Source organism: Drosophila yakuba, chromosome 2L, assembly GCF_016746365.2.
Source record: "Drosophila yakuba strain Tai18E2 chromosome 2L, Prin_Dyak_Tai18E2_2.1, whole genome shotgun sequence".
NCBI lineage: Eukaryota > Metazoa > Arthropoda > Insecta > Diptera > Drosophilidae > Drosophila > Drosophila yakuba.
Window position 1 is genome coordinate 13023027 of NC_052527.2, and position 13950 is coordinate 13036976.

General features: G+C 37.6%; 5 protein-coding genes and 1 long non-coding RNA gene across 15 annotated transcripts; 4 read left to right on the top strand and 2 right to left on the bottom strand.

Moving 5' to 3' along the window:
- Positions 1-243: 243 nt before the first annotated feature.
- LOC6527979 (proteasome subunit alpha type-1) lies at positions 244-1419 on the top strand. The gene is made up of 3 exons (XM_002089010.3): positions 244-348; positions 417-1052; positions 1109-1419. The coding sequence occupies exons 1-3, from the start codon at positions 346-348 to the stop codon at positions 1319-1321; spliced, it is 852 nt and encodes a 283-aa protein (XP_002089046.2). The 5' UTR covers positions 244-345; the 3' UTR covers positions 1322-1419.
- A 168-nt stretch (positions 1420-1587) lies between these two features.
- Positions 1588-3483, top strand: LOC6527980 (mitochondrial chaperone BCS1). 2 transcript variants are annotated; one of them, XM_015198367.2, is made up of 2 exons: positions 1588-1662; positions 2089-3483. In XM_015198367.2, exon 2 carries the CDS (start codon positions 2094-2096, stop codon positions 3387-3389), a length of 1296 nt encoding a protein of 431 aa, XP_015053853.1. In that variant the 5' UTR covers positions 1588-1662; positions 2089-2093; the 3' UTR covers positions 3390-3483. The 2 variants fall into 2 exon arrangements, with proteins under 2 accessions (XP_015053853.1, XP_015053855.1); XM_015198369.2 differs by lacking the exon at positions 1588-1662 and adding an exon at positions 1766-1916.
- A 115-nt stretch (positions 3484-3598) lies between these two features.
- Positions 3599-5818, bottom strand: LOC6527981 (LIM domain transcription factor LMO4.2). Of its 2 annotated transcripts, XM_015199018.2 has the most exons (6): positions 5671-5818; positions 4889-4981; positions 4519-4826; positions 4257-4410; positions 3909-4100; positions 3599-3837 (listed from the first exon to the last, which is right to left on the bottom strand). In XM_015199018.2, the coding sequence occupies exons 3-6, from the start codon at positions 4763-4765 to the stop codon at positions 3705-3707; spliced, it is 726 nt and encodes a 241-aa protein (XP_015054504.1). In that variant the 5' UTR covers positions 4766-4826; positions 4889-4981; positions 5671-5818; the 3' UTR covers positions 3599-3704. The 2 variants fall into 2 exon arrangements, with proteins under 2 accessions (XP_015054504.1, XP_002089048.1); XM_002089012.3 differs by lacking the exon at positions 4889-4981 and having other exon boundaries at positions 5671-5817.
- A 331-nt stretch (positions 5819-6149) lies between these two features.
- Positions 6150-7069, top strand: LOC120320797. 2 transcript variants are annotated; one of them, XR_005560357.2, is made up of 2 exons: positions 6150-6590; positions 6640-7069. It is a non-coding gene; the product is annotated as an uncharacterized LOC120320797 (long non-coding RNA). The 2 variants fall into 2 exon arrangements; XR_005560356.2 differs by having other exon boundaries at positions 6648-7069.
- LOC6527982 lies at positions 7062-11211 on the bottom strand. 6 transcript variants are annotated; one of them, XM_015199017.2, is made up of 6 exons: positions 11060-11195; positions 10792-10847; positions 9037-9287; positions 8746-8943; positions 8494-8655; positions 7062-8421 (listed from the first exon to the last, which is right to left on the bottom strand). In XM_015199017.2, the coding sequence occupies exons 3-6, from the start codon at positions 9280-9282 to the stop codon at positions 7162-7164; spliced, it is 1866 nt and encodes a 621-aa protein (XP_015054503.1). In that variant the 5' UTR covers positions 9283-9287; positions 10792-10847; positions 11060-11195; the 3' UTR covers positions 7062-7161. The 6 variants fall into 6 exon arrangements, with proteins under 6 accessions (XP_015054503.1, XP_015054501.1, XP_015054499.1 ...); XM_015199015.2 differs by lacking the exon at positions 10792-10847 and having other exon boundaries at positions 11060-11211; XM_015199013.2 differs by lacking the exon at positions 10792-10847 and having other exon boundaries at positions 11048-11195.
- Positions 11212-11928: 717 nt separating this feature from the next.
- LOC6527983 (probable elongation factor 1-delta) lies at positions 11929-13941 on the top strand. Of its 2 annotated transcripts, XM_002089014.3 has the most exons (3): positions 11930-12086; positions 12917-12997; positions 13224-13941. In XM_002089014.3, exons 1-3 carry the CDS (start codon positions 12000-12002, stop codon positions 13839-13841), a joined length of 786 nt encoding a protein of 261 aa, XP_002089050.1. In that variant the 5' UTR covers positions 11930-11999; the 3' UTR covers positions 13842-13941. The 2 variants fall into 2 exon arrangements, with proteins under 2 accessions (XP_015053856.1, XP_002089050.1); XM_015198370.2 differs by lacking the exon at positions 12917-12997 and having other exon boundaries at positions 11929-12086.
- The last annotated feature ends 9 nt before the right edge of the window (positions 13942-13950 follow it).

The window sequence follows — 13950 nt, forward strand, 5'->3', positions numbered from 1 at the left end:
CCCGTATAAGTTTTAAATTGTATTACTCACCTCAGAAGTTGTATTGATGGGCAAGCCAGACATGTATAGTCAGGTAGGAAATGACGCTGAAATAATTTTAATTACAATTACTAAACTTTTATTACAAGTGAAATAATTATTTGAATAAAATTAAAACGATAACGCCCGATAGGTTTTAAGCATATCCTACAGAGTTCTTTTTCAGTGTTCCAATAATGATGGAAAGCCCGAGTCCTTCATCGACTTTCGATATACAGTTTGTTTGTTTCTCCCGGCGTGCCATAACTAACTATCGTGCATTTCTACTTGTCATCATTGAGCTCAGCGGCTTGCATTTCAAAAGTCATGGTAAAGTCTTTATTGCGAATAATTGTGTGTCAATAGCATATGTTACAAACTTACCTCGTTGCTTTCAGTTTCGCAACCAGTACGATAGCGATGTTACGGTGTGGAGTCCGCAGGGACGTCTCCACCAGGTGGAGTACGCAATGGAGGCCGTGAAACTGGGAACCGCAACCGTGGGTCTGAAAAATAAAGAAACCGCTGTACTCGTCGCCCTGTGCAAGCCAACATCGGAACTGTCGGCCACTCAGCGCAAGATCATCCCCATCGACGATCATCTGGGTATTTCCATTGCTGGCCTCACGGCTGATGCGCGTGTCCTTAGCCGGTACTTGCGCTCCGAGTGCCTGAATTACAAGCACTCGTACGACTCAACCTATCCGGTCTCCCGGCTGATCACAAACCTGGGCAACAAGATGCAGACTACCACTCAGCGCTACGATCGTCGTCCGTATGGTGTTGGTCTATTGGTCGCCGGCTACGATGAGAGGGGTCCGCACATCTATCAGGTCACGCCATCGGCAACCTTTTTCAATTGCAAGGCCAATTCGATTGGATCGCGTTCACAAAGTGCACGCACCTATCTGGAGAAAAAACTGAACGAGTTCCTGGACTGCTCCAACGATGATATCATCTGCCACGGCATTCAGGCTATTCGCAGTACCCTGCCCACGGATGAGCATCAAAGCAAAGAGAATGCTGGCCAGTTTGTAAGTTTTTTAGACATTTGCCGCCGTTCATATGTAGTTAATTGTGTTTCTTGCAGAACATCACTGTGGCCATCGTCGGCAAGAACCAGCCATTTAAAATTCTCACTGATGAAGAGGTCAAAATATATCTTGAAATGGCCAAGCAGAAGGGCATTCCGCCTAATCAGCCTAAGGACGACGATGACGATGACCACCCATCCCCGCCAGAGGAACCAGCTGCGGGACCACGCGACCCAGAAGTCCTCGTTGCAACCGAGCAGCGTCCTTAGGCATTTGTAGGGGTATGAAACCATCTAAACCATTAAAAATGTAAGATTGAAGGATACAATAAAATTGTTCATGCGTTTGCATAGATCCTAAAACGAAACAGAGTGTCTATTACATTTGGATAGGTATTTAATATGCAAAACCATTGCTTCTCATTCTAGAAAATAAATACAAATAAGTGTCTATATTAAGGGATACATTTTTGTATTTAAATTTTAAACTTTCTTTCATTGGCGGTATTTATTTAATATTGCTTGTAGGTATATATAATACCAGCTTAGGGGAGTATTTCCTATATCGCAGTGCGGGCACACTGTTGGCTTATAAATATTCCTCAATGCCGGTATTAAAATATGTTTTTATAAAACAATGTTGATTGATTTTAGTGAATGACAAGTTGTCATTTAAAATGTTATTTATACCAAATAAAATATGTCGCTTGAGTGTCAACTTGAATATTTATTTTTGCACACTTAGAATACAATTAATTACATAACGAAAGTGCTACCAAATGGTTTAGTAAAATAATAAAATAAACATGGTTTTCTTACTAATAATAATTAAAAAAACGATTTATGCGTTTTGTGACGTACACGTGTACGTAAATATGTGCTTCTAAACATTAGTATTATTTGCTAACAAAGTTTCTTTACGAAGATTTGCCTTTGTTTACATTAGGCTTACTTGTTTTGCATGGTGGAACCTCACAGTTGATCAACAGGTGTTGTTTTATAGGGTAAAACACTTTAATTAAAATTTCTTTTTACAGACAAGATGACTTTACCCGATCTGGTAGCTGGACTTTCGTCGAATCCCTACTTTGGGGCTGGTTTCGGACTGTTTGGAGTGGGCGCCGCTGCTGCCATATTGCGGAAGGGACTCCAGGGCGGATTGATTCTGTTCCGGCGGCACTGCATGATTACCCTAGAGGTGCCGTGTCGGGACAAATCCTATCAGTGGCTGTTGAAATGGATCACCATCAGAGGAGCCCGAAAAACGCAGCACCTGAGCGTGGAGACGAACTTTGTGCAGAACGACAATGGCACGATTAAAACCAGCTACGACTTCATACCCAGCATAGGCAAGCATCTGTTCCAGTACAAGGGCAACTGGATTCAGGTGGAGCGAACCAGAGAGCAACAGACATTGGACCTTCACATGGGTGTTCCATGGGAAACAGTGACACTAACAGCGTTCGGCAACAACAAGGGTATATATTTTGACATCCTAGAAGAGGCTAGGCAACTGGCCCTGGAAGCCACAGAAGGCAAAACCGTGCTCTATACAGCGATGGGTGCGGAATGGAGGCCCTTTGGACATCCTCGCAGAAGGCGTCCAACTGGATCGGTGGTGCTGGATCGCGGAACTTCGGCAAGAATCATTGCCGACTGCCAGGACTTCATTAAGAGCTCTCTGTGGTACACGCAACGAGGAATCCCCTATCGAAGAGGCTACCTCCTGTATGGGCCGCCTGGTTGTGGCAAGTCTAGCTTTATTACTGCCCTGGCGGGCGAACTGGAGTACAGTGTTTGCCTGTTAAATCTATCTGAAAGAGGCCTCACAGATGATCGACTTAATCACCTTCTGAATGTGGCGCCAGAACAGAGTATCATTCTGCTGGAGGATATCGACGCAGCATTCGTCTCGCGGGAAGCTACTCCGCAGCAGAAATCCGCCTTTGACGGGCTCAACAGGATTACGTTCAGTGGACTCCTAAATTGTTTGGATGGTGTTGGTTCCACGGAAGCCAGAATTGTCTTTATGACCACAAATTACATTGACCGCCTGGATCCCGCCTTAGTTCGTCCTGGTAGAATCGATTTAAAGGAATACATTGGCTATTGTACGCAATATCAGTTGGAGGAGATGTTTAAGAACTTCTTCGCCAACAGTGACACCGCAAAAGCAGAGGAGTTCGGAAAACGCGTGAATTCCTTTGGACGTTCTGCCAGTCCGGCGCAGATTCAAGGATTTTTTATGAAGCATAAACTGTCGTCCCCGCAAACTGTTATTGATTCGTGTGAGGATATCTGGGAAAATGTTTTAGATCATAATAAAAAAAATAATTGAATGGTTGTGGACTTAGTTTACTTGAAGCTCTTTAAGACAAGTCTGATATCTAGTTGGGTTTTATACAATTAAAACATCTTTCAATTTACTGTCATCGATAGTAGTTTATGTGTGTGTTTTTAAATTTATTTCATTTTTCAATGATTTAATATTATCCATTCTTTTTTATGCACAATTGCATGAGTAATTCCCAATCGAACTCACTTAAATGAAGGTCGTGTTTTATATTATGATTTAATTACATTTTTATAGGTAATTTAAAAATATGAACTATGTTCTAAAATATATGTATATTTTATGTGACATTAAGTTTGATTAGTCCTTTGATCTTCTGGGCCTTCCGACCTTTCCTTTCCTTTGTCCAAGCGTTCCATTCGAGTTGGCGGGGCCCTTGAGTAATTTGTGCCAATCTTGCTCACACACCAAGCTAGCTCCTAACATAGTATACCTGCAAAAATGCAATTAGATTACAAATTGGTTCCTCATTATGAGCTGTTTAGACTTTGTTGATATGCTTACCTATCACCAGGACGCAGACTGGATCCACACTTAGCACAACTAAAGCACCTTAGATGAAATACGCAATTAATTATTTGTTTTTGTTGATTTTGTAAATCGATATTATTTATTCCAGTGAGTGCTTTCGCTACCAGTTCACTTGGCGGTATAGTTTCCCCGCAGCCAGAACAAACTCCGGAGCACCCAAACATGCTGGAAAAGAAATATTATTATTTTTAATGAGTTTAAATGTATCAGATCCTAATATCAACAACATAAAAACATAAATTGTTGCTGCCGATAAGTAGGCAACATGTTTTCAAGATGGATTGCAAGTAGCCAGACTTTGGCGGTCGTTCGAGTTCGTACCTGGAATAGTCCTTTTTGCAAAGAATCAGGCCTCGCCTCGTAAAACAGCTGGAGCCCACTTCTGCTAGCATCGCTCCACAACAGTGACATTTGAGGCAGCCATTGTGCCAGTATCTGTCCAAAGCGTATAAAAGATATCTATCACTTATTTTATCTGAAAGCGAATAAGAGAAGAGAAGTACGTTAAGTTATTGCAGCTCATACATATATACATGGATAAATAGGAGGGCAATCAATTAGTGTTCAATTGAGAGAAACTTACCTCCACAACCACCACACACTTTAATAAGGGAGTTGGAATGAATTAACTGCTGATTATTGAAATCGTTTGAAGATTCGTCCATGAACGATAGCTGAGACGATGAGATATTCGAGTTGGTCTCCACAATGTCCTTTGTGTGGTTTGAGTTTCTATAGTCAATTACTATGGGGGCGAAGTTCTCAGGACTAGATGAGTCTTGGTGATGTGCCGCTAGTATATCTCTGTATGAATGGAACGTTGCATTCATTGCAAATAATGTGGATGACTTAAGTCGTAGAAGGCATATGGGTCCTGTTTATGGTTTAAACCTGAAAAATACAAAAAACGTGTATTGATAGACGTAAATAATGCCAAATATTTACAAAATCACCTTTAAAAATGTGCAAAAATGAAGTTTAGTCGTGGAACTCCATAATTGCCGTGTTTCTACCATAAACTCAACGCATTAACCACATATAAATAGCTAGAAAAAGTTAAAAAAATTCAATTAATTTTTTTAAAAAAACTTTTAAACCTACAGATTAATGGTATAAAACTAAATAGAAAGTTGAAATAAATGTCTTTTAACTCAATCACACCGATTTTGAAAAATGTTAATACTTCCATCCAGAGACTTCACATGAAGTCAATAAAATATTTATTTTATCAATCGATGACAGAACGTGCTTTTCAGGCAAGTTTTTGCCGTTTGCGGATGCAAAAATAGCGACAGACAATCAGCAAAAAGAATTACTTCTGGAATTTAAGATCCGATCCAATTCGAAATTATTTTTGAAACATTGCATTCTGCACAGCTGTCATTACATACAAATGGATTATATACGCCACATACGTATGTACATAAGTAAAACACCCAAATTACCATACATACATACAGTCGCAACGAACGCTTGCTATGTACATATATGTGTGTATCAAACTGCGGTCTTATGCCGATAGATTAATCAATATTTAATGTTTGTAGTTTGCACTGTTCATTGTCAGGAACAAAAACTTAGCTAGCCAACTTAACGTTTATGTACAGAAATACTGATTTGCTGTCAATAGCACATTTGAGCGAAATTTTGTATACATATATATGCTGGTATTTGTTTCACTTAATCACTCGTCCAAACGCCGTTTTTGTAAACAATAAACACATTTTCAACTTACACACTCATCAATTAATTATTTAATAGCGAAAATTTCTTTGACAACACCATGAGGAACAGTAAAATCGCTTCGGTTTCAAACACCATTTCTTGTATACGACTTTACATACCAAACTAATTCATAGATATGAAAGCAAGCAATCCGCGATTATACAGGGTGCACCGTGCACACATCCACATTTTAATCGTTCAATTTAGTTATTTGGCTGTAAAATATCGCATTCAGTGATGACGGTTTAGATTTTTTACCTTTGAGTAACGGGGAACCACGACAAAAATGAAAATAGAATTTTATATTTAACTGTGTATACTACATTTAATATTATACGTCAATACTATTTTACTGGGCATTCATATATTTCACAAGAAATTAAGAACATATAGTTTAGGTTATCGGAATGTTTTTCTTCCCAGTGGGAAACGCTTATTTTTTCGTTTGCTTCTGGGACGTACGTCAGTAAAAATTCTTGTAATGTCTAACATATAATTTAATTTAATATGTTTTCTTTTATATTTTTGTATTACACATATTTGGAATCTATTCAAACGTACGTTAGAAAACTTACGGTGTGAATAAATGGAGTGGAACTGTGTGAAAGAGAAACGTCTCCTTATCCCGCATCCCAATGGAATGAATGGATTTTTCACCGATAAAAAACTCGATATCCCAAACCAAAATCAGCTGACGTGTACAGCTGAATCGCAAATTTCATCGAAAAATCTGCTTATACAGAGGGCCTTTGCCACTTTCGTGGACATAATTTGAGTGGTTGATAACTTTATGTATATACTAATCCAACAAATTGCCCCCGATGGTAAATGTTCTCGGTAACATCAGAAAAGTTGCTTTGAGAAGAGTAAATGTGCTGAGCAAACTCTAAGGAGGTGTACATCAACTATCGCAATGCGTCATATTAATTGGTTATAACCATTATACTTTACAATTATACTTATAAAATTATACTTTTAGTTCATTAGGCACTACTTGATCTATGCCGAAGTATTGACGTTCATACGGACGGACAAAAAGGACAATCGGGCCTACGGCCGGACATGACTAGATTTATTGTGTTAATTGTACCACTAGATACAACCCCTGTTGGTATGGGGTACACAAAAAACAGAGTACACCAGACCTACTAAAAAGTCTGGTTCAATTATCAATCATCTAATTATCTTAATAAATTGTAATGACGTAATAAAAATATAATGCGACTCACACCCAACCGGATAAGCTGGGGAAGGTCTCGTATTAATTTGACTGCTTTTAAACGAGCAGAGCATCGTTTAACTCTTTAAATCTTATCGCTTTTATATCTTTTATATCTACCTAAACGTTCTTCTATTGTACGCCCCCAATTTTCCGTAGAAAATAAATAAAGACATTAAATATAAAAGTATTTAAACAAATTATTTATTCAAATATGATAATTCTTATTTTAGGGTTTCTTGTAAAATAACAATTCCTTAACTTAACTATGAATTAAAATGTCTATGAAGTTAAATCAATGGAAATTATTCGCCCACTGCTATTAAAAGGCGGAGCCGCGGAAATTGCTTCAAACGTACTACTCTCAGTAGTCTGATTTGTAGTGCTCTTTTCCGAATTAGCCGAATGAGCATACCAGTCTGTAAGTGCGACCAAGTTCTTAGAGAAATTACAGTTTTCTTGATTGTATTCCTTTCTGTGTCCTTGAGAATCGGAAAAAGTATTCGATGTACTCAGAGAACTAACCAATGAATGATTAGATATCGAGTCAACAGTACAGCGCTTAATTACAGAGTTAGCCTTATAGTTTGAAAATATATATAAAGATTGCTGTAGCGGCTTAACAGAAGTATCGACTACTGATTCTGGCTCAGGAGCACATTTGCTTGGCTCAACAGCCCGCCTGCTTGACTTTCTGTTGTTATGCGTGAGTTTTATTATAGTAAGTGCATCCGAGCCAAGTCTTTTTGGCAAGCCCGTTGTTTGCTCTTGTTGCTCATCGTCGTCAGAGGAGCATAAGTCAATTGTATCAACAACTACTTCCTTGGTAGGTGAAATCCTCCAGTGCGAGTTAAGCGAATTGTGGCGCGTTAGTCTTATATTAAGTTTTGTGTTTGCAGTGTGATTTTGCTCTTCCATTACGTGTTCCGAAATTTTTTTCAATCTGACTGATATTGGACGGCATTGCTTAATCAGCGGAGAGTTTAGAAACAAAAAGTTCTCAGTAGTGTCTCTGCGTTTAACAAATTGACGTCGCGGAAAAGAATATATGTGGTAGTTATGTTCATGCGACTTTTTAAATGTACAGTGCACGGTAGTGTTTGATTTTTTCTCAAAATACTTTTGCCTGGTATTTGATTTTATGATCAATGGTGTGTAACAAAACCGATCCAGGCGTTCCTGTCTTTCCGAAATATATTCCATTGATATTGTTTGTTTTGTCGACTTTAACAATTGCTGTCCTGCAGGTGATGATATTGGGATAAAGGAACACCTACTAAACGAGTGAACCGTTCGATTTCTCCGTGATGGTAGACGCCTTTTTCTGTTTGATGTTTCCGTTGATGTTTCTTCGCTAAATGAATAGGTTTTCTGTTTTTCTTTACATAAACTGTTATCTGAGAATTTGGATTGCAGGTTAAAGTTTAAAAGAAAGGCGTTGCGCAGTTCGATATCTTCATTTTTCCCGTCACATTTGTTATCTGGCTCAGGGGAATCACAAAGTATAACGTCATCTTCCATGCAACAAATGTTTTCGTGTTCCTGTTATGCAGAAATGAGTTGTTAGGGCCAAAATGTTATTACTTATTAAAATTGGCATGGTAATCAACTTACGAGTATAGCTTCTTTAGAATAAAGTTCGGCATCACAGTTGTCGCATAGATATATATCAAAAGGGGGTGGCTCAACCATCATATGTTGTACGTTTTCACTAATGGAACTATTGTTCTTTTGCAGCAACAAGCACTTCCTATTCTTTTGTTGTCTATCATATGACTGTAAAGTACACATAATATTCGTTGCACATTAATTTAGAAAAAAAAGATTGTGAAGCCCAATGGTTTAAGGCAATAAGAAAGTACTTACCATGTTTTCATTTCGAAAGGTAACCAACAGTTTGTTGTTTCTCCTGTCATACAATGAAGTTGTTGAGTTATAATTGTTTATAAATCTCAAGCTCGCGTGTTCATACGCAGCTAAATCATTACAAAATCTCAAAAGAAATAAGCTTTTATGAAATTGATAGCATATGACCACAATTTCTTTCATTTTTTCCATCCAATTCTGTAAAAGAGATACAAGTGCATATTAGTAATTTATGGGGGTGAATGTTATTTATAAGCCATAGAAAAAAAAGGTATGGGAAAAAAAGCTTACCCCAACAAATGCTTTCGGCTTTTTGAGCGGAATCTCGAAAGGAGCGCTTTCGGGCCACCATTCTGGTTCACTGCAATCTATTTTCTTTGGTAAGTTAATATGTCCTAAAGAGCATTGCACCATGAAGGGAATAAAATTTTCTAACTGGGACTCCGTTATTTTTTCTAGGGATGTTGGATATCCGTTCGCAAACAAAAGCGGTAGGTTGGATATCATGTTGTGTTGAGCTTTATCCTTTTCATCCATTGTCACTAAAAATGAATTAAAAATTTATTTTATTTCATGTTATCGATGGTATACCCTAGTAAACCGTATAAGAAGATTATTTTAACATTTTTTACTTATTTTTCAATAATATTTTACGTAGAAGCAAGTCCACTTAATTAGATCTGACTCAAAAATAAAAATCAACTAAACGATTTGGATATTTTATAGCCGATCGTATTACGGAAATGGTCGGTTTCCTACCTTATAAAGAGCAGAATATCTTGACTAGGAGTCGATCCAGCTGTGTCCGTATTTCTGTCCGTTCATATGAACGTCGAGATCAACACCGAATAGAGTGAGTGATGAGTAAACTAATCTAAGTATTGTGTAATATTTTTTTTGTAGTTCTTGAAAAGTATTTAGTTATCTTTAGTAGAGTCGATATAGCCATGTCCGTGTGGTTGTCCGTCCGTATGAAAGTCGTGATCCCTATGACACACAGTTTAAAAACTTATTTAGGGTGTAACGTCCCCTTACTCGTAGAATACAATTATATACTAGATTCGTCGAAAGGATTTGCAGGTAGATTTACAATCGACCCTATGGAGTACACATATATAGTCTATATCACTAGTCAAGTCGATATAGCTGTATCCTTTTTGTCTGTCCGTATAAACGTCAAGATTTCAGGTACCAAACAGCAGATAGCCACGCCCCCTTAACACTTAAAAACTGTCACGCCCTTGAATATTCAAAATCGGGAAGGTCGTGCACAGATCGACTTCACGATCTAGAAAAACTAACCTTGCCTTTAATATAGGAGTACCTGGTACATTACTTTTTTTGCAGGACCAATTAAAGAACGGTCACACTGAAAAGTGAAGAGCGATAACGTCAAAATGGCGAAGATCCAGACTATCAGCCCAAAGCGACAATCGATTAAAGTATCAAGGAATTTTTTTTGTCCCTATAGGTACCTTGAAATGTTGATTGATTAGGTACACAAAGTGTACAAAAAAGGTGCAGATTTAGGTTTAAACTTTTTTTTCTTTATAAGAGACTATTTTCGCCACAGGCGTTGCCACACTCTTTTAGAACAAAATCAAGTGGTTACGCCTAGCGAATTCATAAAATGAACATGAATTGGATTGTTTCCACTTACAGGTTTATGCGCTTTCGCTTCTCGCATACGAACTTTACAGCTAAAAAGAATTATATATTCGTGTGGCAAGCCACAACCAGCGTTTCACTTTGGCAAAAGGGGCACCTCATAAAACTTGCGTCAAACTGCAGATTTCCTTACTGAAAAACCACGAATTGCTCTCATATGTGTACATGTACACATACGCGCACACACACGTACCAACACACATCTGTATACCAAGGGAAGTGGAATAAGTTTGCAAATAAAATTTTTACTGCATAACTTGCGACATTTTTATACGTAAACCCATTTATACAAACACTTCTAGATAATTATAAAAAAAACACAAATAGTCATATGTTAAATGGAGTCATCACAATTATGCTGTGGTATAAATATCCCACCTGATTTAGACGAGTGTATGTAATACACGCAACGAAAATTACCATGTTCAGCATCACTTGAAATATAATTTAAATAGTACACACTTATAATACACACTTATAACTGGTTGATAACGAACATTTCGACACCGATTTTGTATGGCAATACATTAAACTCAGTGCACTGGAATGCTCAGTGCTCTCTGCATATACATATCACTGAGTAGATCAAATCCATTAGAAAGGAGTCTTAAGAACCAATCAAAATAGAACCTACATCAGTACGCACCAAAAATTCGCAATGATTAACAAAACGGTAGACACCGAGATCTACAATCACAAATATGATAACATAGTTACAATACACAACACTTTCTTCGTAAAAAATTAATTTGTTGTAGTTGCTATCGAATAGTCGAAGTGAGAACTGACTGGTATATGACTGAACTCATTGTTACAAATACCACGCAGTCTTCAATTTGAAACGGGAAATCGGAACAAAATTTGGTGTTCCACCTTTACTTTGCTTGCAAAAAATTGTAAATGATAACTATATTTATTTTTCCAGAACTAATAGCTTGGATCGGAATTTTGTAATATTTAAAAGCATTCATTTATTCACATACATAAAGTCAAAGAGGTTTTTGGATGTAATATATAGCATCGAGTTGATTATTTTCCATCACAAATATTTAACTCAAAATGTTGATAGTCTTTTATATAAAGTAAAGGTGTAAAGTAAAAATGTACTATTAGCTTTGTAGCCCACTTGCTTCAGATCACCCAAACAGCAACAGATCAACATCTTACCAGTAAAATAAGAAAACCAAAATTGTTGATCAGCTGACCTTGCAAAAATAAGTTTCCTCTAAAAAATCGATAAAGTGCTACGTAGACATCCCATCTTGATATATAGAGACGACTTTTTTCTTTCTCGTCCGGACACTTCTTATTGTTTCCCACTTCCGACATGAGCGCTGTCTTGTACCTCTTTAAAAAGTAGTTTGCAGTAATAATGAGAACGTGTTAAATTTTAAGTTGAAACAAATAATTATTTTCGTATACCATGCCACCGTTTCTTAAGCAATAAAAAAACCAAACCGATAGCGATATCGGTAGATAGATACCGATAGATATCGATTTACCTGCTTTCCCTGCAGATCGTGTTATCGTATTGTTCGGCCAATTGTGCAACGTGTTTGAGTAAATCTGCGAACTAAAGACTAAAAATGAAAGTAGAGGCACTGGACAAATTCTGGGCTGACAAGAGTCGCTACGATCTTGCCGAGAAGCGGTTCTACGAGGGTCCCCAGAAGGTAAAGTCACCAAACAATCCAAATCATAAGTACTTAGGTTGATTGCAAGTTTCACGTGGCCGGTAACGGCATTCGGAATAGTTTCGGCAATGTTTATTGCAAATCTGTTTGTTTTAATAGCAAGGACGCCGAAACACACATGTTCTTAACTTCAATACACACTCAAAATGATCTAAAAAAAGATGTCTATATTTATCAGCCTTTGATTTTCAATTGCTTTGTTCATATTGCAAATTACATGTATATTCTTGTAACTGTATGTAACAGGTGAACGATGAACACTTTAAAACCACACAACTTTGTATGTAAAGTTTATACAACAAAAAGTGTGCAAGGAAATAAACATTTGCAAGCCAAATACTTACTACACTTACCATTTGGCAATTAAAAATGTGACGCAAATGGTATAAATACAAAATATAACATGCAAAACGTAGATATATTAACACCTAAAACATCTAAAACATTCTTATATTCATAAAAATTGTTGTGCCAAAAAACAAATTGTCTAGTGAATACAACGTTAAAACATATATAGAATTCTATAGTTAAGTAAAGGTTGTAGTACGATGTATTCTATCTCAACAAAAATTTACAAAATATATAGCCTTGCATTGTATAAGTAAAATACGTGCAATTTTTGGGCTGATTAGAATGGGGCTTATCAGTATTTCAACATGCTTGCATGACAACAGTCTTTTACGTAGATTCCAGTACATTAAAAATCTCCTTCTTTTATTTTATTAATTTCCCTGAAACCTTTGTAAACTATTTGATACACCAAATGTCAGTTCATACAAGTAATCAATGGTGTTGTCTTATTTTTAAAGGTAACTGATCGCAGCCACTACAGCCCATTAGTAAGCGAAATCGCAAAGGCTAGGGAACACATACAAAACTCGCTGGAAAAGGTAACTATTGTGATATATCCTCACTTTTGCTTGCTTATAGGCGGGTATTTATTTTGTATTTCAACAGTATGTAAACCATGATTTGATCACACTCCTAGGGTATTTTGTTTCCTTAAAACTGTAGAGAACTGTATATTAATCATTTACATTATAATTAGTCTTAGACTTAGCATAACTCTATGAGGCCTTGAATTTGATTAATTAACAATGCCATTTGTGTTTCCAGATCGATGGAGTAACCCTGGACGATGGCTCAAAGTCCGAGCTGGCCCAGCGCCTGTCCCAATTGGAGGGTGAAAACAAGGATTTGAAGTCCCAGGTTTCCTCATTGAGCCAGCTTTTGAATGCCGTAGTGAAGCGCTTGGACACCGTGGAGGCTCAGCTGAAACTGACCAATGGTGTGTCGAAGCAGCCAGAGGCCGCAGCGAAAAAACCAGAAGCAAGTGACAAAGATGATGACGACGATGTGGATCTATTCGGATCGGAAAGCGAAGAGGAGGACGGAGAGGCGGCCCGCATAAGGGAGGAAAGACTGGCGGCTTATGCTGCTAAGAAGGCCAAGAAAGTTCAAATTATTGCCAAGTCGAACATCATTCTGGATGTCAAGCCCTGGGACGATGAGACCGATCTGAAGGTTATGGAGACAGAAATCCGCAAAATCACTCAGGACGGTTTGCTGTGGGGAGCTTCTAAATTCGTCCCAGTTGCCTTTGGCATCCAGAAACTCAGCATCTCATGCGTAGTTGAGGATGATAAGGTTTCCATCGATTGGCTGACTGAGGAGATCGAGAAATTGGAGGATTTTGTCCAAAGTGTTGACATCGCTGCGTTCAACAAAATCTAAGGAGTATACATATATTTTTATAATTCAGGATCGGATTCGCCTCAATATAAATGTGTTTGGGAGTCATCTAAATAAATATTTTGATAAAACAACTGAAAAACTGTATTTG

What these genes read in the sequence shown, in the direction of transcription:
- LOC6527979 (XM_002089010.3), top strand. An exon ending in AAGAGAATGCTGGCCAGTTT is followed by an intron (nt 1,053 to 1,108) that starts GTAAGTTTTTTA and finishes TGTTTCTTGCAG; the next exon opens with AACATCACTGTGGCCATCGT.
- LOC6527980 (XM_015198369.2), top strand. Translation starts at nt 1,895, where the DNA reads ATGCGTTTTGTGACGTACACGT. An exon ending in GCGTTTTGTGACGTACACGT is followed by an intron (nt 1,917 to 2,088) that starts GTACGTAAATAT and finishes TTCTTTTTACAG; the next exon opens with ACAAGATGACTTTACCCGAT.
- LOC6527981 (XM_015199018.2), bottom strand. Translation starts at nt 4,765, where the DNA reads ATGAATGCAACGTTCCATTCATACAGAGATATACTAGCGGCACATCAC. An exon ending in AGTGTGTGGTGGTTGTGGAG is followed by an intron (nt 4,411 to 4,518) that starts GTAAGTTTCTCT and finishes ATTCGCTTTCAG; the next exon opens with ATAAAATAAGTGATAGATAT. An exon ending in AGTCTGCGTCCTGGTGATAG is followed by an intron (nt 3,838 to 3,908) that starts GTAAGCATATCA and finishes GCATTTTTGCAG; the next exon opens with GTATACTATGTTAGGAGCTA.
- LOC6527982 (XM_015199016.2), bottom strand. Translation starts at nt 10,941, where the DNA reads ATGTATTGCCATACAAAATCGGTGTCGAAAT. An exon ending in AGCCGAAAGCATTTGTTGGG is followed by an intron (nt 8,944 to 9,036) that starts GTAAGCTTTTTT and finishes TCTCTTTTACAG; the next exon opens with AATTGGATGGAAAAAATGAA. An exon ending in ATTCTAAAGAAGCTATACTC is followed by an intron (nt 8,422 to 8,493) that starts GTAAGTTGATTA and finishes TCTGCATAACAG; the next exon opens with GAACACGAAAACATTTGTTG.
- LOC6527983 (XM_002089014.3), top strand. Translation starts at nt 12,000, where the DNA reads ATGAAAGTAGAGGCACTGGACAAATTCTGGGCTGACAAGAGTCGCTAC. An exon ending in TCTACGAGGGTCCCCAGAAG is followed by an intron (nt 12,087 to 12,916) that starts GTAAAGTCACCA and finishes TTATTTTTAAAG; the next exon opens with GTAACTGATCGCAGCCACTA. An exon ending in TACAAAACTCGCTGGAAAAG is followed by an intron (nt 12,998 to 13,223) that starts GTAACTATTGTG and finishes TTGTGTTTCCAG; the next exon opens with ATCGATGGAGTAACCCTGGA.